Source organism: Bombus terrestris, chromosome 14, assembly GCF_910591885.1.
Source record: "Bombus terrestris chromosome 14, iyBomTerr1.2, whole genome shotgun sequence".
Taxonomy (NCBI): Eukaryota; Metazoa; Arthropoda; class Insecta; order Hymenoptera; family Apidae; genus Bombus; species Bombus terrestris.
Window position 1 is genome coordinate 8,423,039 of NC_063282.1, and position 27,139 is coordinate 8,450,177.

Genomic DNA, 27,139 nt, shown 5'->3' on the forward strand with positions numbered 1-27,139 from the left:
CTTGCTGCGCCCGGTATTGACCTTGTTTCCCGTTCTGCACCCTTTCTGCCATCCTTGAACGGTCGTGGGATCTTTAACCGGACAGAATTCAGGAGACTGAACGTCGTCTTTAGCCTTGTCAATCGACATTCCTTTACACCTTCGATTTCTTGCGCGATAGCTCATGATAAATATATGATATAGGTCAGATGATCAAATGGTATTTTTACGTCGCTGTAATTTATCCCCATTTCGATATGTATTTATTCTTTAATCAAGAATTTACCGTAATCTGATAATTTTTAATAGGATACAAGGAAGAACATTATCTCATTCGATGCATAAATTATTGGTCTAATTTATTTTATAAAATTTCTGTACCTCGCATGTATTCCGCGTTATATTTATTTTTCAATAAAAAAGAATTTATCGTAGCATATAATTATATCTTTCATAAAATATCAGCTTATCCGTTCCATTGACACAAGATTCCTGTACAATTAATAATTTATTCCAAAGCTTTAATCGTATTAGTGTTTGAAGTTCTTCTGCCTTCCATAGAATTGTCAAAGCATTTAGAAATTTAATACTCCACTACCGTGTAATTTCGTATTTTAATCAAATTAATTTATATACGGTACATGTACAAAGCCGAGTACACTTTGCACGCAAAATTTATCGCACTGATCCCTAACACTCTTTCGATAGTAAATCCAATCGAAATATAAAACCGTAGGTTGTCGATCATCGCGATCGGATTAATTCAAATTAAACATGGATCGAATCGGCTGAATCAGCTTAAGCGAATAAGGCTTATTTAATATTGTCGTGTACGATACTGCTTCCTTCGACATGCTAATTCGATGCAAAATGATCGGCTGACTATATTCAATCATCGACTGCCGCCGGTTGATGCTTGAAGCAGCATGCGAAATCGCGACAGTGATCGAGGATGTCGAATACCTTGATAGGCACATTTCGTCTTAAAATATTCATCAGACGGTACGTGTTATTTCATCACCCAAGATAAGTATAAAATTTTGCAGGAGTAAGATGTAAACTACATCGTAATGTTAAATGTGGAAATGTTTAATGAATTCCATTCATCTATCTTCTAACTGTCGCCTCTGTACCCTAGCTCGACGCTTTAATGGCGTCGATACGGCCATGATACATTTTTATAAAATGTCCTTTTGTCTTTTAGGCTGAATTTCTACGCGATTATACGTGATCTGTTTACCGCGAATCGAAAAAGACGGAGGACAAAAGGAACAGGCACTTCTATCGCGAATAAAACGTTCTCAATGGAGAGACCATTGTGGCTGCGGTATAACAGTCGTACTTGTAACGGTATTGCTTGAAATCGAAGTATACTGTTCGCTTCTATTCCGCTTCGTTTCACGATAATCCATCTTTTATTCGGACGTTGCAAGTTGAAACGACGATTGACGACTCTGCTCTCGAAATTCGACGAATTGTCACGCTGAATTTTTCTCGATTGAAAACACGACTACTACAATGTTTTATATGATGTTTTATTGAAATCCTATCTTGTGAGAATCTTACTTAAAGAAGTACAGAGTATAGGTAATATATTTTATAATGCACGATGGATCTAATATTTGGTTAAATGAAAATCTTCCAGCGCGTCAGCTGCGCGCAACGTGCAATTTGTCGCTCCCTCTATTGTACCAACAATTTTTGTCTAATGTCCGTCCCGCGGAAAAATAACTCGACGTTCCGACTAGCCAGTGAGATATTGCGTCATTACTACGCTCTGGCGTTTATTACGGGAATGCGATGTAATATGACATAAAATAAGTTTACCCATGCACCCCTATGAAATGACAGTATTCATAGTATATTCGAAAATAAAATTTATACGTTCACGTGGAATATGAAAAGCTGGAAGACCGAAGTATCACGCTTAAAATGTATTTTTGTCATAGGACATATATTAGCCTTCAAATGCTTTTATTTACGTCCATTTGAGATAAAATTTCCAAACAAAAAACAAAGCTAACGCTTGGAGAATATTCTCTAAATACAATTGGTGAAAAAAGTATGAATATCTCATAGTTGTTTCGTAAAATATAATTCTCCATTTTATACCTTATATTTCATGATCGAACGATTAGTCCGACATTTTTGAATAAAATAAGAAATATTTCTTAGAAATGGATATTAAAGATGTATGAAATATTTCATATGGTTGAATACTCTTTAGGTCAACTGTAAACAACAAGTTTCCGATTCACGTGGAATTTATTATACACCATCCACTTACTTGTATTCTGTTAAATCGAACGATAAAAGATGTCAGATTTCCAATTTCTAAACATCATAGATAACCATATATATATATATATTTTTTTTTTTTGTAGATGTCCGCCAAGGACAGAACGGCGCTGTAAATTAGTGTTTCCAAACGTATCATGGTGGTTAACGTTGACGTACGGTACTTCGAGATATTTTTTTCACGACGCGGCCAGGTCAAGGATGATGTGCTTTGCAAGGAAACCGGTTCTCTGAAAGGATTACGGATAAATTTGCCGACTCGCGTGGCAATTGGTACTTCACCGACTAACGTAGTCTAAAACCGTTCGCAAGTCATCGAGTCGGTGATTCCATTAGATTGTCCGATAATTCCATTAAGCGTATTCGTTTGCTTCGATCCGCCGCGAGCGGAACGTTTGCTTTAAATCTCTTTTCAACTGTGCCAATCGTATCGACGCGAGTAGTGTTACGTGTAAATACCTACAGTGCAAGTACGTTCGAACACCGATCGAGTAGATTCAAACTACGTGTAAGGATTTACTAAAAAAAAAAAGGAGAAACATTAATTTTGGGGCAGATTTGAACATGGATAGATTCGAATCGTGAATTTCTCGTAAATATTTTTTGCAGATAGATGTTAAACGTTTGTTGAACAGTTCCGAAAGTTTATAAGTACGTCAATGAAAAGTCTTTACTTTTGTATTTTTGATAGCAAGTATAATTTTCATGTATAATCTAGATCGCGAATGTTTATGAACACTCATAATCTAAGTAAAATTAAGATTTATTTTTCAAAGCATGTAATAAGTGTTAATGATGATCCAATCGAATACTGAGACCTACTAATATCGTGGATGATGCCGGTTTAAATACTTTTGTGAGCTCTGCAAAATATATACCTACTTCTATTAAATATCTTGAAGCTCCTGTATATATTTTCAAAAATGTTCCAAATTCTACCAATATAACCATGATAGAGAGATGTTATTATTCACAATGTATACATTTTACACGTTATGCGTAACATTACTCATATGTAAAACAGATATAATATGTTCATAAGAGATGTCGACAAGTCTAGGAATATTTTCAGTGTGTATGCAATATAAATCGATATTGAACATACGCGACTCTTCAAACTAACTACGCTTACTGAATTGTAAGAGTTACGTCGCAAAGTCGAGAATACGTGTATAGTGCACACAGCAAGGACGATGTTCTCGGCGAAAAATTGGGCCGCTGGACGTTTGCGAAATGTCGCGTCTCGTCTGCGGAATATTGCCTAATGGGGCGCAATATCGGGCGAGCAAACAAGTCGTTTCTTGAATAGCGGAAGACCACTTGAATTTCCATCGTTCGTTCACCTCGTGCACGTTCCAAGCTGACACCGCTTGGCCTCGGGCCGATTCGGCCGTCCGAACGAACCGTTTCACAGTCGTGCAGGTCACTGCGAAACGATTGTCTCGTGACACCGTCGATCCCCTCGAATGGCAATCGCTCGGATTAAACGCTCGCCCCGACGCGACGTTCAACGAAATTCTCCAAGCTTTAACGACCGTGTGCCCGCGAAATCGCGCCCAGCGTTCCAATGATTTAGCCAAGCCCCATGATTCAAACGAGTTCCCATGTGTTGTAGAAAACGTTTCGTTCGATGTTTCTTTCGATTAAATTTCCATGGGGAATTAGATTTTGTAATTGCAGAAAGAGTTAAAGCTACGTTACGAAACACTGATCGCACGAGGATGAAAATATTGTAAATACTTTTATACAAATGCGTTCTTCCACGCAAGTATTGCTTCAGACCATTTCACCCAGACTTGTCTCGAATTTTAGAGAAAAACGCGTTGAACAAAAGTTGAATCACAGCTAGATTATCGCAAAAAATATCTTCTTGTGTAAAAGAAACGTTGTAAATATCGGTACTTTAAAATAAACTAACAATATAAATAAATACAAATTTCAATTGTATCGCTAAACTTATTTAACTATACACTTAATTTGAAAGTAGCATATATCTCTCAATTTAGCAACGTACGAACGCTTCAACATAATACACGCTGTATCTTATGATAATATGTGTGGCTTTTACTAAATGCAGCTAATTACCAAAACCCTGTTCGAATCTAAGAAGCGGAATCCTCCACGGATTATGGCGGCATAATGCGGTGGGCAGTATGTATATCCGCTGTGATCATCTCTGCAGGACAGGAATTTCGAATTCGAGTCAGCAACGATTCACCAGTGGGACTAACCTTGGGAGAATAGTTAGCCCTTTGACCACTCTACCGGTCGCGTTACCACGTTTCCAGTCAAATTACATAATGGTGATAAGCAAAGACATTTCCTGTCCTACAGTTCAATTCGTTATTCAGCCGGAGGACACGCGGTATTATCTAACTGACGAGCGAGTCACATTCGTGTCATTCTTCGAAGTCTGTCCCGCAACTCCTTCAATTTCGAGATCTGATTTCAACTTTCTACCATCTCCAATTCCTGTTGCTTGTCTTTACGATAACTGTCAGTTTCGCCATTTCGTTCATGGTTTACGCTTTCATTCAAAATTTTCCGTTTGATATTCGGATAAATGTCTGGTTGAAACGTGGCTCAATTTATCGAGTCACTATGGTGACGGTTGATGATTATTCGATCGTGGAATAGAGCTGTTCCATGCAGAATAGCGTGGAATTACTATTTCTATACAGGATGTTCCACAGGTTTTTGTAGCACGCTCTGTGATCAAAAAATGTAATCAAAAATCTACGTAATTCCGTTACATAGATATAATTTGCAGAACTGCGTCAATTTCTTCGAATGTATTGTATCGAACCAAATTCAAACGTCTTCGCAGAGATGTCGGGTATCATTGAATAAATTTTTATTTGAATAATTATTTCAACAGAGAGTCATTTGTTATTTATAAATGAAAATAAAAAACAGAAATAAATTATTTGTTATTTCGACAAGTCTAAATACATTATTTAAAATAATGAGACTAATTGTTATTTACAAATATAATTTCATTTTTTATTTATCATCTTTACTTATTTTCATTTATTATTTATCGATTATTAAATAAATTAATTTTTACGCAAATATAACATTTCTGTAAAAGTTGAATTGATTTTCAGACAGCTTGTTCGAGAAGCGAGTAATTTTAAAAGCAAACGTGGACTGTGATGTATTTATTGAAAAATAACCGTATCGATTCCACGGTGTTTTCATTGTATAGAATGAAACGGATAAGACAAAACCAAAAACTACTTATCCATATATTACCATTTGTTTTTCGGTTAAAACTGCAGATGAAATTTCATTTGCAAATAATAAGTAAGAAATAAATCATTTGTGGCATCGTTTAAATAACTATTTATATTATAATATTTATAATATATTTATATTATAATATTTATATTATTATATATATGTATATATTTATTACATGTTATATATTACTAGGTAAGTAAAATTTTGCCCAGCACTGTTTCCCAGCCACTGCGAAACTTACGTAAGATTCTAACACCAGTTTGGAACACTGTTTGTTCCTAATCGTATTTCTACCCGTGGCGTATGAAAATTTATTCGACCGTAATTCTGTTTATCTTCAACGCGTATTCACTCCTCCGCTTATGCACAATTTACACGCGAAATCGGATAACCAACAACAATATACAAACCGCGTGACATCTTCTGAACTTCCAAATTCTATTTTATCTCTTTCCCAACTGCAGAACACTGTAACAACTCGATCGGCGTCTCCAAGTATGAAACCGCAAAATTATTAGCAATCATTCTCCAATGCAGCTCGTGTTCCCACGAAACTCCAAAATTCTGCGAATCTGCTTGCTCCGCAAGCTCACGAATTGCTCCACTTTTCAAAGTACACGGATCATTACACTTGGGACAGAGGTAGGCCGTTATTATCACCCCCCCCCCCGCGAAGCAATTTATTCCATTCTTGCAGGTTATAACGCAGGGAAAGAGCGTTACGGAGGATCAACGTCACCGTGGCGAATTGTGCAGGCCCTTATTAGCCGGTATCGCTAGAGTTTTGGTGTTTTTGGCGTTAATCGCGCTCCCTGCTGCCTCTCAACCCTTGGCAAAACACTCCGGTTCCGTTGTTCCGTAAGTCGGCGAGACAGTAGGCTGTGAGTCTGTAGGAGAGACATAAAGCAAAGCCTGCGAGTGCGCTAGTAAAAGGCGCCGCCTTGAATGCCGTCGAGTGAAAGGAGCTCTAGGAAGAAAGAGAGGGAGATGAGAGAAGGTTGCAGGAAGAGATAGACGCAGGAAGACGGCGGACGCTCGTCCTCAAAGCTGGAATGCCGCAGGCGTTCGTATACGTTCACCCTGATAGCATGCAACCACGCCAGTGGCTCTCGTTATTCGTCCACAGACGCGGCATGGCGTGTCCTCGAGGATCTTGTTTGTTCGAGCATCTGCTAGCCCCATCAACTGACCGCCAAGTTTCCGTCGATATTGTTTCGGTTTACTTTTCTGCTCCGTTTGCTTGCATCGAGCTTTGTCCACCGGGAACGTGATCGTTTCGTGATCTTGCCAACGAGGCAATGATGAGGCAACGAGTAAACTTTTTTTTATTTCCCAGCTTGGTATAAGGTGGATCTAATGTCGAAGATGGTGGTCGTGGATGGTACAAAATAGAAATTTTGATTTTGAAGAATATCCTTCATGGAGGTTGATGGAGTTTGATGAAACTTGAGTAACGTAAAATTGCGAGCGTGTCACTTCTATGACAGTAATTTGCTATTTTCTTTGAAAAGGAACGGCGGAATATAGTTATTCTCAAAGAATATATTCGTTAAAACTTCAGTAAAAATCATAGTTTTAATGACAGTAGCAGAATTATCTCTTTCGCAAAATTATCGATTTACTACGGATTATCGTTAAATACAGCCGGACACAGAGCACTAAGAACATTTTAAAGTAGTAGCCTCGGAGAATGTAAATTCCTCACCTAAGGAGTGCAATCATGGCGAAGTAGACCGCATTCCAAGACCCTGAAGCGTGACTTTTGCTCGAGAAACTAATTCGTCATAGTGACGTAATCCGATTAACTCACACTCGTTAACACTCCCCAATATGGTCAGCTATCGATCAAGGTCTGATGAAGACGTGTGCCTGATGGTTCTGCATTTAAATGCAGTTATCATTGCGTAGATATCTATTTATACTAGGAAAAACCGTCGCAATGAAATCAAACGTTGTTGAATGCATTCTTTATTGCATCCCGCGATCTATCATTTTATCCAATTAAGAATTTCGACGATAACGCAGACGCAAAATGCAGGCTAAAATAAATTGATTGAATCCGGATTAAAAGTGACCATTGATCTGTAATTTGTCAGCCATTGTAACGCCGTTGAATAATAAATCAATTAACGACTGCATTTCTACGCTAAATTACATCTTCCAATCTTTTCATAACCAATTTTTAATAACCAATTCATTTCGCATTTGTTTCATTTGTTTCTCTACCCGCATCTATACAATACATTCATACAGGAAATTGTTAAAACACGTTTCCATGATAACTGCCAGTTGGCGATAATCATTTTTAATTATTACCCTAAAGAGATCGCGTCGATTTAACGTTCGTCGAAAACAATCCGCTCTGCCAATTTATTCTCGATTCTCAATAAATTATCTTTTTTAATCACGTCGAAACTTCCAATAAAATGTAACTGGAAATTACCAAACACCTTTTACATTTCTGATTGTAGAACATCCTGGACAAGTTCAACCCGGGGGCGAGGCAGCTGATCAATGCCGGCAAGGCATATTTGAAGGCTCTTCATGGTGAGTGAATTAAATTGAATCTTTAAGGGGAAGAGATCGAGATGTCGGAACAAAAAGGCGGAGAAGTTCGCGAGACAAATAGTGACAGACGGACGATCGTAAAGTGTCCGGGATAGAGAGGATGGGTAAGGTTAAAATGAAGAAAGAAAGGACAAACGAGCGTAGAGCGAGCTTTATGCTGTCTCCTGAGTCCTGTTTCAGGATCGAATCGCCAACTCGTCAGAATTGCACACTGGAGGGGTGTCAAGCTTCTATTTCATTCTTTCTCCCTTGTCCCACCGCGTTTCTGTCATTCGATGTGCCTTATTTTTTCCCCCTTTGACTTCCCTATCGGCGATCGATCGATCCTTTTTCTTCCTCTGTCAAACTCTGGTTCTCATCGTGGGATGTGTAAACAGGATTCATCTGGACCCTCCCCTGGCAATTCATTCAATTAATAGCCTGGCTCCGTTTGAATTGTCTTTGGCATTGATCGTTGCAGAGAAAAGTATTTTTATCAAAAATCCTCTCGCGATTGGTTAACTTGAAAATTAGAAAAATTAAGGATTTTGATAAGTTTCAAAGGAAAATCGATTACGTGGAAAGTATTTCTCTCGATCAGATTAAAATATTTGTAAATAATTTAAAATTTGGTACATTATAGGAATCAGGTCGCGATTTAAATGTCAAGATTTATTACGTGTGAACGTCTTTCGTATCTGTTTTTGATTCCTTAACACTCGTTAATGATCACTCGAATCGTATTTCTTGTAGTATTATACACGCAATCGATTTTCATCGCATGAATTTACATGTTATTTATTCGAATTCCTGAGGAGAAACTGCCCTTCTTTATACCCAAGGATTAATGACTGTTTGCGATCAACGTTGCCTCCAATAACGTGGATTACGACGAAATTATTTTTGTATGTTTTATCGTATGGTGTGTATTATATGATATGATCGATCGTTTTCAGGAGTTAACCTACTGGCCTTGAAAGAAATCCCCCTTCTAGGTGACAAAGAGGGAGAAAAATGTGTGTCGCCCATCGTGTAAACTCGATTTTCGCATTATCGCGGATAAGATTAATTCTGGCCGCAGATGTAGTCGGAATATACACGAAAACATAACGGGACTTGTTGCCTTTTGAGAGCGGCACACGGCGCAAAGTGTTCACTCTCGCTCGTTAATTCAGTCTGATAACAGTACCGCGTTTTTCACTCTATTTCTGTCGTTTACCAGCAACGTAAACCTACAATCTCCTCTTTCATTGCGTCGTCGATTTAATCGTCAAAGCCTTTGTACAAAGTACTTGTACTTCATTTCTCTTACTAAGAAACAAACATCGTTGTATCTCTGGGAGTGTATAAAATTCTTACTATTAACGAATTTCGCGTTGTAATATAATAGTCGATTTTTATGGGAGAAAAAATATTTTAGAATTTTATTCGACATTCCTCGATGCACGAGTGCGTTATTCAAGTCGACATTAATCTTTTCAACGAATAAATTTTCATAGTCCCTAAAGATTTCCTTAAGCAGATTGAACGGTTTCGAGTGTGTTCCAGAAGCGCTTCAAACAGATTTGAAGGTCAACTGTACTTTTTTTTCAAATAGAACTATTCCATGTGAAACCATAAAAGCGATACGTCACCTGTTAAAAACGTAGTGCTGTTACATTGGAAGACAAAATGTCTTCAAAGACCGCAGTCACGGGAGACAGATACTGGGCGAACGCGAGCGATCCAACAGGGAAATATTTGGCAAGCAGGCGATACAGTCCCGGGCACATTACGCGACACAAAGGGCGGCCATTGTGTTCCCGTGGTTTTTCCCTCGTTTCTATCCTTTCTCGTTTTTCTCTCTCTTTTTATCCATTTTTTTTTTTTTTTTGTCATTCGATGTTCGCGGGGACATCCCGAGAGCGTCTCTCTAAATCTCGGCGTGTTCGCTCTGCTCCCGCGGAACGCAGTCTATTATGGCTGATAACGAAATGTCAGGGGGAGGGAGGAGGAGGAAGAGGAGGAAAATCGTTATACAGCGGCAGCGTGTAGCAGTATAGAACACCCGGCGAGGTTCGAGCCAGCTGGAAAGCTCCGACTCGTAAGCGGAGCTTAAATCTGGCTTTGTCACGGGGAAGCGCACACGTGGAATCACGCGCCCGTCGGAGGTGATGCTTGCACTCTGGCCTGCGAAGGGGTGGACGATCCTCCGGGGAAAGGGAGGTCAAAGAGGGAGAAAGCGAAAGGTTGAACGAAGGACGGGATGAAAAGGAGGGTGTGGGCATGCAAGTAGCAAAGGGAAACGCAGACAGACGGGGTGAGAGGAAGATTGGCGGAGAATGATGGGATGGGAATGGATTTGAATAGAGATAGGGGCAACGTTGGAGAAACGTCGGAGCAAGACGCGTGGAACAGGTCAACGCGGACACGTGGATGAAGAGATACGAGTCTGGAAGGAATCGACGATAGGTGGAAAACGGTCGATTGACGATAGATGGAGGGTGGCGAAGGAAAAAATAAAGACAGCGGTGAGTCATTGTCGTACGAGAACGGCAGGCGACCAGAGGCGAGAAAAATGGTCTGTAATGAAGGTCAAAACGAAGACAATTAGATGAGGGGAGAAGGGAAGACAAAGAGGAATTGAAGGGGGTCCGGGGAAATAGCGTTGAAAGAATGAACGAAGAAGAGTATATACGGCGCTATTGAACGGTGGCAAAAGAAATACGTTGGTAGAGTAAACGAGGAAGCGGTGTAGAAAATTAGAACCGATGACGGTATGGGAAAGGGAAATCTGAACGTGGGTGGAGGAAGCGCTTGAAAAATGGCAGGAAATTAAAAGTAAGGAGATAATATGGGAGGAAAACAGGAAACGATAAAGGAACATTTATGTGGTGTTTATGGTGCTCTCGGGTACTTTTCAAAGGAAAAACTGGAGAATCGTCGGGAAGCTAAATAAAATGCGAAATATGCGCTATGAAAATGTCAACGGAGGATAAGCGGCGTCGTTGGAACGAGAGAAACACGAAAGTTAGGAAAATGGAAGCTACCAGGAAGAAAAAGATCGGAACAAGGGCGAAAAATAGTCGCAGTGAATTCTACCGGATCTATGAGATTAAAGGAAAGAGAAATACGACACGATGAATGGAATACGAAGGAAAAAGGAAACGAACGAATAACCAAAGGGAAAGAGTTTAAAGCGTGGTGTTGATGAGACAAAAGAGAGAAAATGAATGAAAGGGGAGACGCTAATGCCGGAATATGGATTAGACAGGAACAGGAAGAGTGGAGAGTGTGCGAAAGAAGAATAAAAAGAAATAGGTAGGAGGGTGCAATGAGAGGAAAGATAGAAAGGAAAGATTGGAATTCAAGATTCAGCTGGCATCAGCTAGAAATATCGGCGTATTTATTCCTGTAAATTTATGGTGACCATCGAAAGGTAGATTGTGAAATTTTTGTCGAGCGAGGGTCGCATATGGATCTGAATAAAACATATACGTGTATTTCTACGATTCGTAATACTAACGCGCTATAGTAATACATGAACTGCAAGGTTGCGTCATCATTTTGACGAATTAAATTTTTTAGGGAGCTGAGGATTTTAAAAAATTGTGTGGCTCGAAAGCAAGGTTTTTGATAGACGAGACACACACGTTTTAAAAAGATTTTCTAAAGCTACATTTTAATTCGCAAATGTATATTCATAACAATAAAGTGCAGACTCCCGTATTTCTGGGTTCTAGAACTAATCCGCGACACCTTCTATCTTTCTTAGTACGCTCGTAAATATCTTCCTCAAATGCTTCCTTTCCTCGCGTATTTGCTCTGTAAACATACCTAATAAATTCTCGTTGTAGTCGTCATGCTTCTGCAAATACACATTCTACCGTGGAATTTCTCTTTTTCTAAAATTTATGCCACCTACATCTAGGATATATGTATAATATTGTACCAATGAAAAAGAGATAAGTCAAATTTTCGTCTATAATTTTTCTATTGTCGGGGATACCAAAATAAAAATAAAAAAGAAAAATTGAGTTTTGTCAAGATTATCCCACGATAAAATTCAGGAATTTAACGAGTGAAGTTTAATTCATGGAAACTCCGGAATACAAACGGCTGTTAAGAATGTAGAAGCGAATGAAAACGCGATTCTGACATAAATTACGTCTCCGGTTAATCGGCCTCGTGAACACGACATTGCGAAAACGCAATGAATTATGCAAAGCGTACGTTAGGTAGTTGGCAGCTCGTAACCTTGTTTCGCAAACTATTAATCGCAATTCACGAAATTCTCTCGAACCGCGTAATTCGTAAGAAATAAGAAAACCCAAGCAACTTTCAGCTGACATTTTCGAAACTTTTCATTTGATATTTCAACCAGACAAATATCATCGGATTAGAAAAAAGAAATCAAATCCTTTCTTTTCGATTCAATAAAATTTTTATCAGAAATTCGAAGGAACTCCGAAATTTATTATTACGTAAGTCGTAAAAGGGAAACATTTTGTCGTCGATAAGTGGCAGAAATATTAAGAATTTTCTATCTTAAATTTAAAAAGTTTTATAATTTAAATAGTTTTCTATAATTTAAATAGTTTTAAATTTAAATAGTTTTCTTAATCCTGTCGCTCATATGCGTAACAATGCTAATGCAGTTCAAAAATGTGGAAATCTGACATATATGACATATTCATAAAATGTGTATACGAACATTTAAATATTTTCGCGGGCGAGTGTAAATATATTACAAAAATAATCAGGTACGTAAGTATACAACATTGATGCAGGAAGAGTTTGTTGCAACTCGCTAGAAGAATTTTCGTCGCTTCTCCCTTTCACAGTTTCCTAACTCGGTTCCTTATTTGAAACGCACTACGCGAGATTGCGATAAATTATGCGAAATATGGAGCAACCGCTTCGCAGTTTCCAACCTCGTTTCGCAAATTCTTAATAGCGATTCCCGAAATTCTCCAGACGCGCGAAATACCGCGCGGACGTACGCTCATCGCGAGCGAACGCTTTGAGAAGCGGGATTCATTTCATTCGTTCAAACACAGTCGATTCCTCGCAAATCCAATTAAGTTCTTTGATCTGTGGCGATTTTTTTTTTGTTCCCTCGCAGTGAATTCGATCTGCCCTCCTTTCCTGTGGCCTTGCAGTCGTGGAAATCATTAGGTACTTCTTGCGATCGGCGATATTTCAGCGGAGAACAGTAATTAGAGAGCACTTTGTCGAAAGCGGTCTACGCAGGCCTCGTTCCTCGCAGACTCGCAAGAAACGATTGACAAATTGTTTGCCTTCCTGCTATTTAAACAGCGCAAGAAAAGCCTTTCGATAAATTTTAAACAGTTCGCCGTGAATCATCGTATTGTACGATGCACCGGAAACATTGTATAATAATGATTCAGGAATTTGCAAGTTTATATTGGATTGGATGGAAAAGTTGTGTATTCTCTATGGGATGTTGCTACGAAATGCTGTTACATTAATTCGATAGTAATTGTTCGGAAAGTCAGTTCATTAACACGAAGGGTTTCTTTTACTCGCTTGACGTAGATCGTTCTAATCGTACGAATAATGAAAAATCGAAAGGCTATAAAAAAGTCACTGACGCTGATCTTAATCGAAATCTATCGCGTTAAAACAAGCCAGTTTCTTTAAAGAAAAGAGCGAAAACCTATTACGTCGATTTTATAAATATACAGGATGCGGCCGAGTAACGTGTACAGATGGGTATGAGGTGATTTTTTATGAAAAATAAGAACAAAATATGGAATAAAATTAGAATAATATATAATAATTAGAAAAAAATAACCTCCTGTCGATTATTTATTCCTGTCTAGTCCGTATTTTTAACCATGTTCAAGTATGTTGGATAAATTCACAAATTCGATTTTCTCGAAAATTAAACCTTAAATGAACAAATTTTATTCCATGTCTTGTTCATATTTTTTCACAAGGAATTACCTCGTGTCCGCTTGTACATGTTATTCAGGCGCACCGTATAACGTAGCAGTCAAAGTTTTTTCACTCGGTTCAATCAATTCCTAAAATGCGTGAATTCACAGACAAATTTGCCACGCAAGAAAATCACTTGCACGTGCAGAAAAAGCTTATCGATTTCGCCAGCTTTCGCTGCAATTTTCGCACACTCTCGCGGCTGTCCCGGGCAGAAGCAAGTAACAAAAAAAGGATGGCGGCGCAGGGTAGGACAAGTTGGCCACTGTATCAGCAGTGTAGTAAAGAGATAGCCCTATGTAAGCGCGTCCCTTGCTCGCATCGGGCTTTCGAATCCAATTGGGTCCTTTGAATCCTGCATCTCCTCTTTGTTCTCGAGTTTTCGTCCTTACGGAATTAATTCGTTCCATTCCTTCCTTTACCAGTCGGAAGGAACTTCCCGATAGAGGTATCCCCATTCTCCCGACGATCTCCTCCACGCCATTACGTCGTCGTTTCTGTAGAATTCAAGGTGGAGCAATCGACGACAATTTATAACGAGTCGTTGAGCTACTTTGAGGACCCTCCTGCTATTGGCCCTCGAATCCACTCACCCAACTTGGATCATCCTCTGATCCTGCTAGTCAGTCTATTCGCAACGACGCCACTTATTGCGAAATTTTTTCCGCCTGCAGTTACACGTCGCTATAATTCGGTCATGGGTATACGCGCGGATGATATGCGTTTAACGAGGTAATTAAATTCTTTGAATGATCCGTCTGCGAATGGAACGTTTTTCGAAGATCCGTCTCGTGCTCGACAAATTTCACAAATTTTTTTAACGTTACGGGGAACACGTTGACGACGAGGGTCGTTAGTTAGTTGCAAGCAGAGTTACAAATTAATTCGCTACATATTTTTATCCTCCTTCTTTTTTTTTATTTTTCTCGCCTTATTATTCTTAAATTTGCAGGTGAGACGAGAACTCGTAGCTTTCGCGCCGGTTGGAATTGAATATGTCTGAAAGTTTTTACTGGGCTAATGTATAAAAAGAATGGCATGTTTCATTAGTCAAGGCGATAAAAGAATTTCGTTGAATGTAAGTTACAGCGTATCGTACTGTTTTAACTCCGACTTCTACGCGAAGGCAAATGGCACCGTGAATTTCCACAAAAACACTCTAAACCTGTACCCTTCTTCTTACTTACACCGCCATTATCGTAACGAGAAAGAACGCTGTTAAAAGTCTGAAACACCGTCGCACAATACCGGTGTGCACGCCGAATGGCAATTAACGTTCTAACGATGTACTCGTGCGACCCTTAACACTCTTGCATCGAAAGCGTGAAAGACTTTCCTCGCGGAGGGTGAAACGCTCTCTTCGCCGTGGATGTTTGAGTCGAGATATTTCATCGTTCGATACGCGATATTCTCGCGTAGTCCACACAAAATTGAAAACCTACCATGAAGACCATATCATCGCAATTATAACGTCGTCCGAATATAAACGATATCATCCACTACATACTTGGCGTATTTAAGTGTGACGCGCACAGAATAATAAATTGATAATCGAAACTAGTATCACTGATATTCGGTATCAGTACATCGTTCAATCTCTGATAAAGCTAGGTACGATGCTTTGGATATTCCTTTAAAAAAAGGAACTGGCCTGAGCATCAGCGATGTGTACCAATGTGTAACAACGTGTAACAATGAGTACCGCAGTGTCATTCGATCCCTGACGAAGGTAGCTGCGATGCCTGCGAAACGATGGGATACTTTGAAAAGCACGTATCAGAGTGATATTTGACCCTTGATGAAGCTCGCTAAAACCCTTGCAAAGTATTGGGGTATTTTCTTTAAAACTGCGAGATACTGGGCCCTGAAAGTCTCAAGTTTCTAATCTACACTCGCACTACCTTCTCTTCAGACTTTCGTCTTTAAATTTACAAAACCGAACTTTCTTCAGTCATTTGAATTCCCCATCTGTTATTATCATCGTTATCTCATTGCCTGACTCAACTTTCAACATTACGTATTCTCGCAAATAGTAACCAACGTGTGAGAACGAAGCAACGTTTCCCGATGGACTTAGAGATATTATGCGTACGCATCATCGAGAGCGAAATTCCGGCCCTGGAATTTGGAACGCAAGTTCGTGGTTGGGACGTATTTATCCGGTGAAAAACTGGCGGACACGAAGGTAGAGAAAAACGAAGACAATAAGCAGGGAGGACCCGGCTGGTGAGCGTTATTCCCGAATTGGAAAATTGCGTCGGCTGCGAGGCCAGTCGCAAGGAGGGTGGAAAATGGAGGGACCAGGTAGATGTCAGGGCCAGATACAACTGTTAACACCGGAAAACACCGAAACCGTAATTACTACGGCCCGTAAAACAGAAACCGACCTTTCTATCTTTCTTGCTGCCCTAGGCGCGGTCTCTTTCTTTGCCCGTTCACCTTTGTCCAGCACGGACGTTTCCTCTTCTCTACGCGGTATACCGTTTCTCCCCTGCGTTCCGATTTTCCGGCTGGCCGTTTTACGCGTTGCACGTGCTTTTTTGTCGTTGGCCTCCGCCGTGCATAGGAAGAGAGAAAACGTAGGCTAGCAATTTGGGATGGCGGTTACTTTGGATTCATTCGCCAAACTAAATGGTTTCACACTTTCACTGGTAGACCAATTGCGGCGATAAGTGTATTCTTTCGTTCTTTTCACCCCACTGAAAGAAGATCGGCTCGTGCTTCTGATAATTGGAGGACGATGGTCTGTTTTCTCTCGCCTTTTAGCGAAAGGCTCCCAGAAATTGTCTGGTTAGACGGATAATTAACGGTGGACGAGGCAGGAACAAAGGGAAACAGAGTATGGTAGGTTCTTTTTTTAGAAAAATTTACTGCACCAGCAAGGAAGTTTTTTCGAAGGACAAGATGCAGTTTCGCAGATTTTAATGTACATTTATTGCTTTTTTTCGATTTTTATCCATCGTTCAGTCAATTTTCGAATCTCCTTCCTGTGCGTGCCTCGAATGAAAATCGAAAAACTCTGCTGACAATGCGTTCGGCTTGAAAATTGCATTTCTCACTCGTTGAAACACGTATAATGCAATAATAATATAATTTCAACGGTGATATTGAAAGACATAATACCGATCATGCCGACATCTCGACAATCATTGGCCATTTTTACCCTCCTGCTGTTACGTTACGGAAGATCGGAAAAAAGTACACGGGCGTTTTATTTGTTATTCGACGAACACGGACGAATCGTAATTCGACATTCGTCGATATTTTCCTGGAGTCGAGTGGAAATCGATCGCGCAGGGTGAAAGAGACAGAGATAGAACGAGGAGGGAGGGTGGCGACTGCAGCAGGGTGGCAGAGGGACGCGAGCTGGTGTGAGTGGGTTCGATTGAAATTGCAGGACCAGGTGGAACCGAAAAAGAGGGCCAAAGGCAGCGGAATGATGGGAAAATTGAGCGTTTTACCTACGCGGATTCCATAATTAAAATCAGTTGGCGCGCTCGTCATTGTCCCCGACGCTGGTCGTCCACTTTGTCCCTGTTCCTGGACGACCCGCTGTCCCGTGGCCGCGTACCGCGTGCGTTTTGCGCAATTTAACGAGAAAACTTTTCAAATTACATTCTACGGCTGCCATACCCATCCAACTGTCTTTCTCTGGTCGACTTTTTCCCCCTTTCGCCCATCTTCCTCGTTGTTATACCTTGTACTTTCTTTATACCCACCCTTTCTATCTTTATTCTTCCCTTCCGCTTCACAGGGGGTTGGCTAGGATTTATCCACGAGGTCGGCTGCTTATGATAAATCTCATTTGTTCTGCGGTACGAGGGCGTAATAAGGGAAATCCCACAGACGCCGAGTCTGATAAGTGTTTTTGAGAGTTTCATTGAAAAGAATCGGTGGAAAAAATTCGTCGAGAGTAGAACGAGAGAATGAGTCGGAAGAAAAGATGATAGCTGGTAATCACTTATCGAGATACCTTGTTCGAGGTCATCATCATCTACGTTCGAATGCTTTTCACGTTCTGTGGTTCGCGGTTCAATGGCGTTCATTTTCTAGAAATCGGTGGAAATACAAGTATACGTTATTCCACGAACGTGCCCCAGTTTTGATGATGGAATGGTTTTATCGTTCGGTTTTACTTTTTTTCTCTTAAATGGGACAGACGCTTTAAAAATAGCATGTAACGGAAAATTTGAAAAGCTCGACAATACTTTATCGAAAAGATATTTCAATAATTATGTAACCGGAACGATAATTTTATATATATCGCAAACCGTGTAGAAACGCTTTGTGGAAGAATATTTTCATTCAAACAAATTACAAAATTCGCATATTCTTGACATTGTTCTTCAAAGTCGTGCTTCTTCGTCGATCGGTACATCAGCTTACCAAATACGTTATTTGCATAGAAAACACCGCTCGATAGAACTTGACCATTAGAATACTGTTGATTTTTAAAATGCGCACGTCTTGAGATAATATTATTGCAGAAAACCTGGACGAAACGTGAGTTTCTAAAAGCTATTAGCTAACTTTCGTACACTTGAACGAAACTGCATTCGTATCTACCTTTCTGCCGGAATAAAATGTAGTTCTGAATGTTCCGAATTGTCGAAAACGAACGGAACAAAATCTTGGAAATATCGAAGATATTCGATAACTGGTATAAAGCGCAACGTTGCAGAGGTCTACAGCTTTCACAGAGTTAATTAGAATCGTCACCAGGCCGAGATATCGTGATTAGTTGGATGTGATCGATGTACGGACGTGCGTGGAATCGGTTTCCGTAATAGTTCCATTAGCACACCCGGTATGCGCGATGGGGATGATATATGTGGATACGAATATGTAAGGTATTCGCGATTAACTGAAATTGAAGCAGATTCCTAAACTGTTGTGCTACATTGACTCTTTGATGGTGTTGCATGAAAGGTACATTTGCCAATCGTAGCTGCCCAATGATAGAAATTGACCCTTCCTGGCGATAAATGGGCAACTCTAGTGGGAATTGGTACAACTTTTTACCCCGAAATCTATTACTTTCACTGCTAGTAGTTGCTCTATGTTGAGGTGGATTATAGGTTCGTGACCTCGTTTATTCATTTTTGACAAATTGTAACCTAACGACTTAAGAAAACGATGTATCTATAATTTTTACTTTGTCTCGTTACGGAAAATAATCTTTCACGAAGATTCAAAGTGGTTTAATATACAACGGATATCGTTTTTATCTATGTAAAAACTAAGCTAGTGTTGCAACTTTGAACAAAATTTCTTGTAAAATTGAATTAATAGCAAAGAATTCTTAACGAGAGAAACCTTACAAAACAGTTTGAAAGCGTTCTAAACTGTGCTCATCTTATTACTCTCAATTGGCTTTTAAATGGTTGCTCGTGTGAATAGGTTAATACCCTTTCTTGTCATTCCTCCGAAGTAGTAATTTAACGCTGATAAATCGAGCAAGGAAAGTAGAGATCGGTGAAAGTTCCTGTGCATATTATCCTGACGATTATTCAGAATTTTTAGATGTTTTACTTTAAGATAAAAATAACGGGTATGTAGCCTGGTAAAAGTTCAGAAAATTACCGTAAGATGATAAATTAAAAGAATATTTGAACTCTCTCCTCATCGTTCTTGTTTGCAATTCACATTAAGAACTCCTTAAGGTTCGAAGGAAGATTATTCGATCGGATTTTAATTAGACCTCCTAAGAAGCAACATTCTTCAACGAAGCGCAGCGTAGACTTAAATCAAACAGTGTTTCATAAAGTTGAATTATATTTTTCATGGCGTAGGAAAAGCGAAGTGTACGTTTGTATGAATAAATTTACTATCTTTCGATCTATCCTCTTATCATGTATATTTAACCAAAGAAATTTCAAACAAGTTATTAAATTGGATGCTAATTGGCGATAACGTGGTAAGAAAAATAAAGACGGTAAAAATTATCGTTGCAAGATACAGAACGCAAGAAACAAAGCGTCAACCTGTTGCACTATTTCTTTCAAGGAAATGAAAAGATCGTTTCACTTGCATTCTGTTATTTAAAGTCATCATAAATACGATACATTACAGTTAGCTTGAAAAAGATTTAACATATACGAAATAAACATTACGTGTGAGGCGTGTAATTACTCACGTTACACAATATTTATTATTATTAAATTTAACTAACTCAAATGAAACTATTTATTATTAAATTTCTTTCTATTGAACGATGCAGCATAATTAAAACGACTAGAACAGAGTCTCTTACTATATCTCCTTTTAAAATATCTCCTTACTATATCTCCTTTTAAGATAAATAATAAGCCCAATGCTCATTGTTACTACATTTAACGCATCTAATCGTCTTATTTGATTTTATTTTATTCCAAAACTGAGCGAATGAATTAATGCCGTTTTCCTTTCATCTGGCACGTTTACTCGCCGCACCCGAGGAAATGGCTAGGTAGAGTAAATATAATTAGGAGCGATTTTCTTCTGGTAACGAACTGCCTTCTCGTGTCACTTTACATCCCAGAAGAGAATGAGATATCGACTATTGTCCCTGCAGAAGTATTTGCCCAAGGCTTGTAGAAACTGCGGAATGGTGAACAGAAACAAGAGAGCAGCGCGTCTAAAGTAAAAGGAATAGTGGTTCAATTAGGAATTCAGAAATTATGAGCTTGATAAAATCATTTAAATATCTGATATTCATTAGTGATATCAGTAATTTACAGGATTCCCTATTCAATATTTTTGGCAAAATATTCTTCAAGCAAGAAGAAAGCGAGAACTTGAAGCTGGTTCGTTTGGATTTTTTATTTTTTATATTTATCGTATACCAGTGATTTCCTTTTTTCTTAAGATGAAATAAAGAGCATAAAATATCGGAAAGCTGGCAAAATCTCGACAGTGAGCGAAGGATTTCCTAAAAACACTTTTATCCTTTTCCGAATCCCGTCGAAGGTCTGAATTTTCTCCGATTTCCTCATGACATCTCCCCGCCCTCTACGAGTAAAAAAAGAGAGAGAAAGGGAAGTGTCAGCTACCGCTTTCGACGAAGTATTTATCCGAATGGTAGGGCGAACGTACGAGGGTGAAATGTAAAAGCAATCAGTCGCTTTAAAAGATTCAAAAACGTCCAAAGGGATGCCGAGATGCGCCATTATAGATTCTATTATGCACGGTTCTGAAGAGAGTTAAAGAGCCTGAATAATTCCACCTTTTCGGTCATGTAGGTGAGGAAAATGTTTAGTACCTTCTTCCATTATCCCTTTTTCCCTCCCATTTTTCTTTCTTTTTTTTCTTTTTTTTTTCTCAACCCCAATCGTACTTTCCGTTTTCAACAGCTTCGTTCTAAAACCTAATGCGTGTGAAAGCTTTTATTTTTATCGTTTCCTTTTTTCCTTCTCTTTTCTACCAATAACCCGGAGTAAATATATTACGAATCGAATTCGCTATAAACTTAGTTCTTTCAACGAAGAACCCGGCTTATTGAACGACTGGTGTTCGGTAAAAGAATAATTTTGGTTCGTTTAACAGTGAAGATTCCCTTTCTGTCGCTTTCATGCGGCAATACTCAACGCTTATCCGTTCTACTCGTTCGAGTGTTTGTCCGCTGTCTGACGGAATCGAATACACGGCGGTAGAAATGGAGAGACGGAAGCACGTCCCCACAAAAGGTTTCCGAGTAACCAATAAGTAGCGAAGATTCAATTATTTTCGGTTGGTGAACACTTCGAAGTAGCCTTTTTCATCGCTGGGATAGGAGAGAGATTCGTATGATATCAGGGTTTCATCCACGGTCACCGAAGAAAGGACTTCCACCTTTTCATCCCGTTTGACAGTTCTCTCTCGATATAAAGAGCTATTTTAGCCGTGGGTGTATTATTTCTTACCGGTGCAGCGCGGCGGTGTTCCATTGTTACGAAGAATGACCAGGGATGTTCTCAATTTCCTCTCGAGATCAAATTGCACCAGTTAATTAAAATTATCGACTAAAATTATCTATGAGCTGCATACGAAATTACATGCGATTTAATTGTATCTCGAGGCTTCTGGATATCGACAGCTTTTAATTAAAAATTTTTTTCAAAGATGCTGGCCCTTGCCGATAAAAAATCTGTCAGATTTCGTGCTCCTTTTTCCTGGCAATAGATGGTTAATTATTGGAACAATTTTAAGTTTCACTTTGAAATTCCTTCCTTTGTGAACTGGATCGTTAAACGAGCACCACGTTGCTTCCCTATTCGGATTGCAGAGGCAAGAAGAAAGAAATGCTATTTTCATTTGCGCAGCCTCTGTCAATGTAGATCGATTTCGTTTGCGTCTATTTGCAGTAGGTCGTCGGGCCCCCTGTTCCTGTTAATTGATACATTGAGGATACCGGGTACGTTTAATTGAACGAAGGAGCAACGAACGCCCGGCAAATTAACATTTAATTACAGGATTCAGATATTTCACTGCTCTTTCCCTTGAAACTTTTTCTACATCTTGACCGAGAAAAAGGTGTGACGCGCAATTAGATGTTAATTAGTTATTCATTTAAGCGCTTGCTGGCGAATAACGGAAGCAATTAAACTGGTTTCTCGTTTCATTCTTTCCGTCATTATGCCGCGCTTCCATCACATTATCATGTTCATGAAAATACATAGCTTACTATGTGATCAAATAACAATCGACGAACGCTACAGTCTCCTTTTATGTCTTGAAATTAAACCGAGCGTGGCTTCAACGCGGCGCAATGCCACTCTCATTTTTATTATTCCGATTTATCAGAAACACGGAGGAAACAAGCCGCCCCGCGACAATGGCTCGCTCGAACGACGCGGAAACTTGCGACAAGATCCTTTGTTCATTTATCGCGAGCAACAATTTCTTCTACCCGCATATTTATTAAACGCGTCGGTTCTTTTTAGCGACGCTTTACGTTGTTTTTCTGTGAGCGGAGGGGTAGAGGCCTCGAGTGCTCGACTGCATTATGATAAAGCGACGGAAGGTATCTCCGGTCCTTTGTTCATTCAATGACATGAAAATTTGTTTAACTCGAGTAATTGTCGTTCTCCTCCCGTCACCCGTGTCTCTCTTATTAAGTCTGTTCTGTCGCCGTGATGCCCTTTGTCACGTACTGGCTAAATGATGTTAAGTAAATTGAACGTTGCGCTTGAGGGTCGCTTAGCAGGCTGCAATTATATTTTCATGCAAACATTCATCGGTGTTTCGTAGGTTACAAAGAAATGCAATCTCCACTGGATGAAAATTATCCTTCGATTAATTATCGCATGAAAAATAATAATTAAAACGTACTCCCGTTATTTAACATTTCTTCCACCTTTCCCTCCCTTTGTTCGAGTATTACTTCACTCTTTACAAGATTGAGTATTAAAGTCTTCTTTGAGTCACTGCTAGTATCATGAACCGTGTCTTTTCACAAAGAAGTTATTAACCTGTCAGACGCGTATCCTTCCGTGTCCCTTCCTCGTCAACTTTCATCGTAATTTACCCTTTTGACAAAGTGCCAGGGCACGAAATTAAAATCTCGAAAATATTTTTATCGGTAAATCATAAGAATTCGATGCAAAAAATCGGAAAGATTACATATTATTGTATTGTAAATGTTCTTAATCAATAATATCGAATAATGAATATTCTCTCAACGATCGTTTATCATGAAAATTCCTTAGTATTCCGTGGGTGTCCATCGAAAGCATGAAAAATATCGCGACAGAGGGTGGTGCGACGTCCCTTTAAAGGGATCTCCTATAATCCAATTTGCTGGTCGAATGATATTAATGGATCGGAACAATACCAGCTCGTTCCTCGAGAATTATTCGAGACGGAATAATCCTTAAATATTATGCCTGACGATTTCGAGATCTTAGCCGTTTCTCTTTCGATTTTCCCGTTAGTTCTAGACGCGTCGATCTTTTTTTTCTTTTTACCCCTGTTTTTATTCCTCTGCCACGCAGACCCTTGAGCGATTAAGAAACGCTCGCCGAAGGAATCGAGTGGTTTAACGTCGAATATCGCGAGGGAATTTGACGGGAAAACGATTTTGATTCTTCGTCCTCTTAGTGAATTTAAAGCGACTTTCAATGGCAGTCAGCTTCACGGGCTGCTTCCCTTCGCAGACACGATTATGCGAGCCGATGAATTTGCAGCAGCAAAGTCGAATCCGAGCAAATTGAAGACGTTCGAGTTCCACCAGGTATTTTTCAACGTCCTCGTGATATTTCCTGACTAATTCACAGACTCCAGAATATTCTCCTCGTGCTTTCTATACGTTTTTCCGATTATTCTTTAAAATGCATTAGGTTTAACGAACTTGACGCTTCCAATTTACTAATTAGGTTACAAAAATAACGCGAAGTTCGTGAAGCGTATTTATAATGGCAAGTCAACTTTCGCAATCTCCGGGCAGCAGTTAGCATCTTGGAATATTTTAGGATTCTTTAAACACCTAGAACAAGTTTCTGCCCCTACGGTCAGCTCTCGACCGATCTTTCGCAAAATGTTTGCTTTCGCTCGTTCTACTCAAGCACATCTACTCCTGTCTCCCTCCTTTCTTCTCATAAAAGCCCTTTGACTTAACACGAGGTTAAACAAAAGTGTGCTACATATGAGACACACATTTCGGACCTAAAAATATCCGTCAGAAGGAACACTTTCGATTCTTTTCACTTCATCCATTACGCTTTTTTTACACGTGACAATATGTCAACTGAATTTTGGTGAAAAAACAAGTATCGGTGCCAGCCTAACCACCTAATTTCACTCATTAATTACTTCTTATTTCCAAGATTCAAAATTCCAGTGAAAGGGAATCGCTTGCTATGGAGAGATTCCAATCGTACAAGCAGGCGTGGCGAGCGTACTCAAGGCAATTCCGATAGCAGATCTCCAGGAATCTATCCACATATTGGCTGATCGTATCCGCGGCGTTGTATTAACGTAGACTTTGCGTAAGATTACCTTTAACATTATCGATTAAACCTCGAATAAAACGAACGATTTTTAATCATCTTACTTCAATCTTTTTCTTCTTTGCCTTTGAAGATTCCTAAAAAATCACGGATTCCCAATTCCAACGACAAAGAAATCCCTTGCAAGGAAGGAGATTCCATCCGGGCCTTGACGCGTACACCAAGAAGGCGGCGCGTAATTTGTCGAATCGATTAAACTGATTTGTCGATCGCGATTGCCTTCGAGACGTGTCGGGACAGCCGGCGTCGAGCCGCAAAACGAACAAATTGCGGCCCCGACAAAAAGACGAAGGCCTCGGCGAGGGAATAACGAAATTAAAAGCGTCTGCCGTGTCGCAGTTAGGTGAGGGTCGCCCGTGGCTACAAGCAAGCTTCAAGCCTGACAGCCTCACCGAGCGAGCGAAAATAATAGAATAGCACACGGGAACGGTCCGCATTGTCCAGGATAGAGTTTACGATTCGCCCTCTTCTGGCCCACCCTTTCGTCACACTTCTTCCCCTTCTTCTGTGTCAACTCCCTCGAAACGGCCTGTTTCAGACTACGACGACTCTCGAAACTCTTTTCCCTTCTCATATTTCCATTTTCCACGGCGATGTTACCGACCTCCCTCGCTCTCCACTCCGTCATTCTGTCTTCGTTTTCTTCTCATCGCGGCCGGTTCCCTTTCTTTTCGCCGAGTAGCGGCGCGAACCCGCGATACTCTCGTGGGAATGTCGTTTCGCGGGAATAATAAAGGAATGACACGACTTTAAAGCAGATGAGAGGCAAGTCACGAGCAGCGAAATTCCTCGGCGAACCGACAAGATGCCGCACGCGCGCCTCCTCGATGACGGCGCGTCGCTTTCAAACAACGACCTGTGTTTTTCCTGGTGTGGTTTTAGCCCCGTGAAATCCGACGGGCCGTGTCTTTGCACGCGGAAATGCAGCTTTGCCGGCGAACTATTGGATTTGCACGGTGAATTATGAAATCCCGCGGTTGCCGCGCAAATCTGCCACGATTGGCTAGGAATTTCCAGGCTTCGCTAAATGAGCAAACTGTTTTTCTCGTTTCTGGCGTATCTTGGGCTTTTTCGGATACACTTGGTGGAGTAATTTGTGACATTTGATACACGCAAGAGTTCTATGCTTACTGTTTCATATCTTACCACACTCGCCTTTACGCGTGTAATATTTACAAAAAATAATTCTAAGTTATTCGGTTTTAACTATTTAATAATAACTTTTCTACAATAATATTCATAACATTTCCGTGGTATAATCGTTCCTAAATTATGCGAAAATTCATCCCTATTTCTTCTCAGTTCTAAATTCTTATGTAACCAATATCTTCCTCTTTCTTCCCCGAAATTTTATTGTATCTGTATTTTTGATTCCACTCTATCACTACGCAATTCTGTTCTATTATATTTCCATGTGTTTCGTTATCAAAGCTTGAATTGGAATCTCAGCCGACAGCAGTGACTACATATATATCGTCAAACAAGCTGAAGCTACGGTCGAATTCCGAGCTCGTTAGGACAGACAAGATAAAAAGAAGGAAACGAGCGCACTGAGGATGACTCATCGAAATTACGCGACAGTCTGCACGCAAGCAAATGCGAATGTAACGATATTACTACGAGCTGCACAATTGCGGTATTGTCAAGCTCTTGGGGTCCAATGAGTAGACGCGCAAATAATAGGGGAAAATGTTCGTCTGGCGGCGCGTGTGCTCACAGGGGCCTATAGAAAGCAAGCACGAGGGTGGAAAAGTACGATTTCGTCGTATATCTTCGACGCTAGACACTCGACGCTGTGACGGAAGGTCAGGGGGCGCAAAGTGATTCGAAATGGAGAAAGAATGGCAGACATTTCGGGGTTAGCGTGATGTAAGCGTGATACTGATGGCGTTAGACAAGGCTTTTTCCTACGGCTTTGGCAACTGCGATATGAGCAGAGGGGTTTGCATGAATCAAAAGAAAGAATTGATCTCGTACTTGACATCGTGTATCTTCTATTTCGCTCGGATGGATGGAGATTGCTTAATGGTACTCTCAATGTGATCGTTTTCTTTGCTTTCGCTTTCTTCGTTTAACGTTATTTCAACGAAATGTAGTTAAATAATTATAGAATTAATTAAATTAAAAATATTATTGGAACTACCTAGTTCAGTGATAGCCGTGATGTA

General features: G+C 39.9%; 1 protein-coding gene across 1 annotated transcript in view; it reads left to right on the forward strand.

Annotated features, from left to right (window-relative positions):
• The window catches only part of LOC100644781, a 162,961-nt gene that overhangs the window by 59,640 nt on the left and 76,182 nt on the right, over nt 1-27,139 (forward strand). Inside the window, exon 3 of the mRNA XM_012316508.3 lies at nt 7,992-8,067. Within this exon, the coding sequence (XP_012171898.1) occupies nt 7,992-8,067 (76 nt within the window). The remainder of the gene's footprint in view (nt 1-7,991; nt 8,068-27,139) is intronic.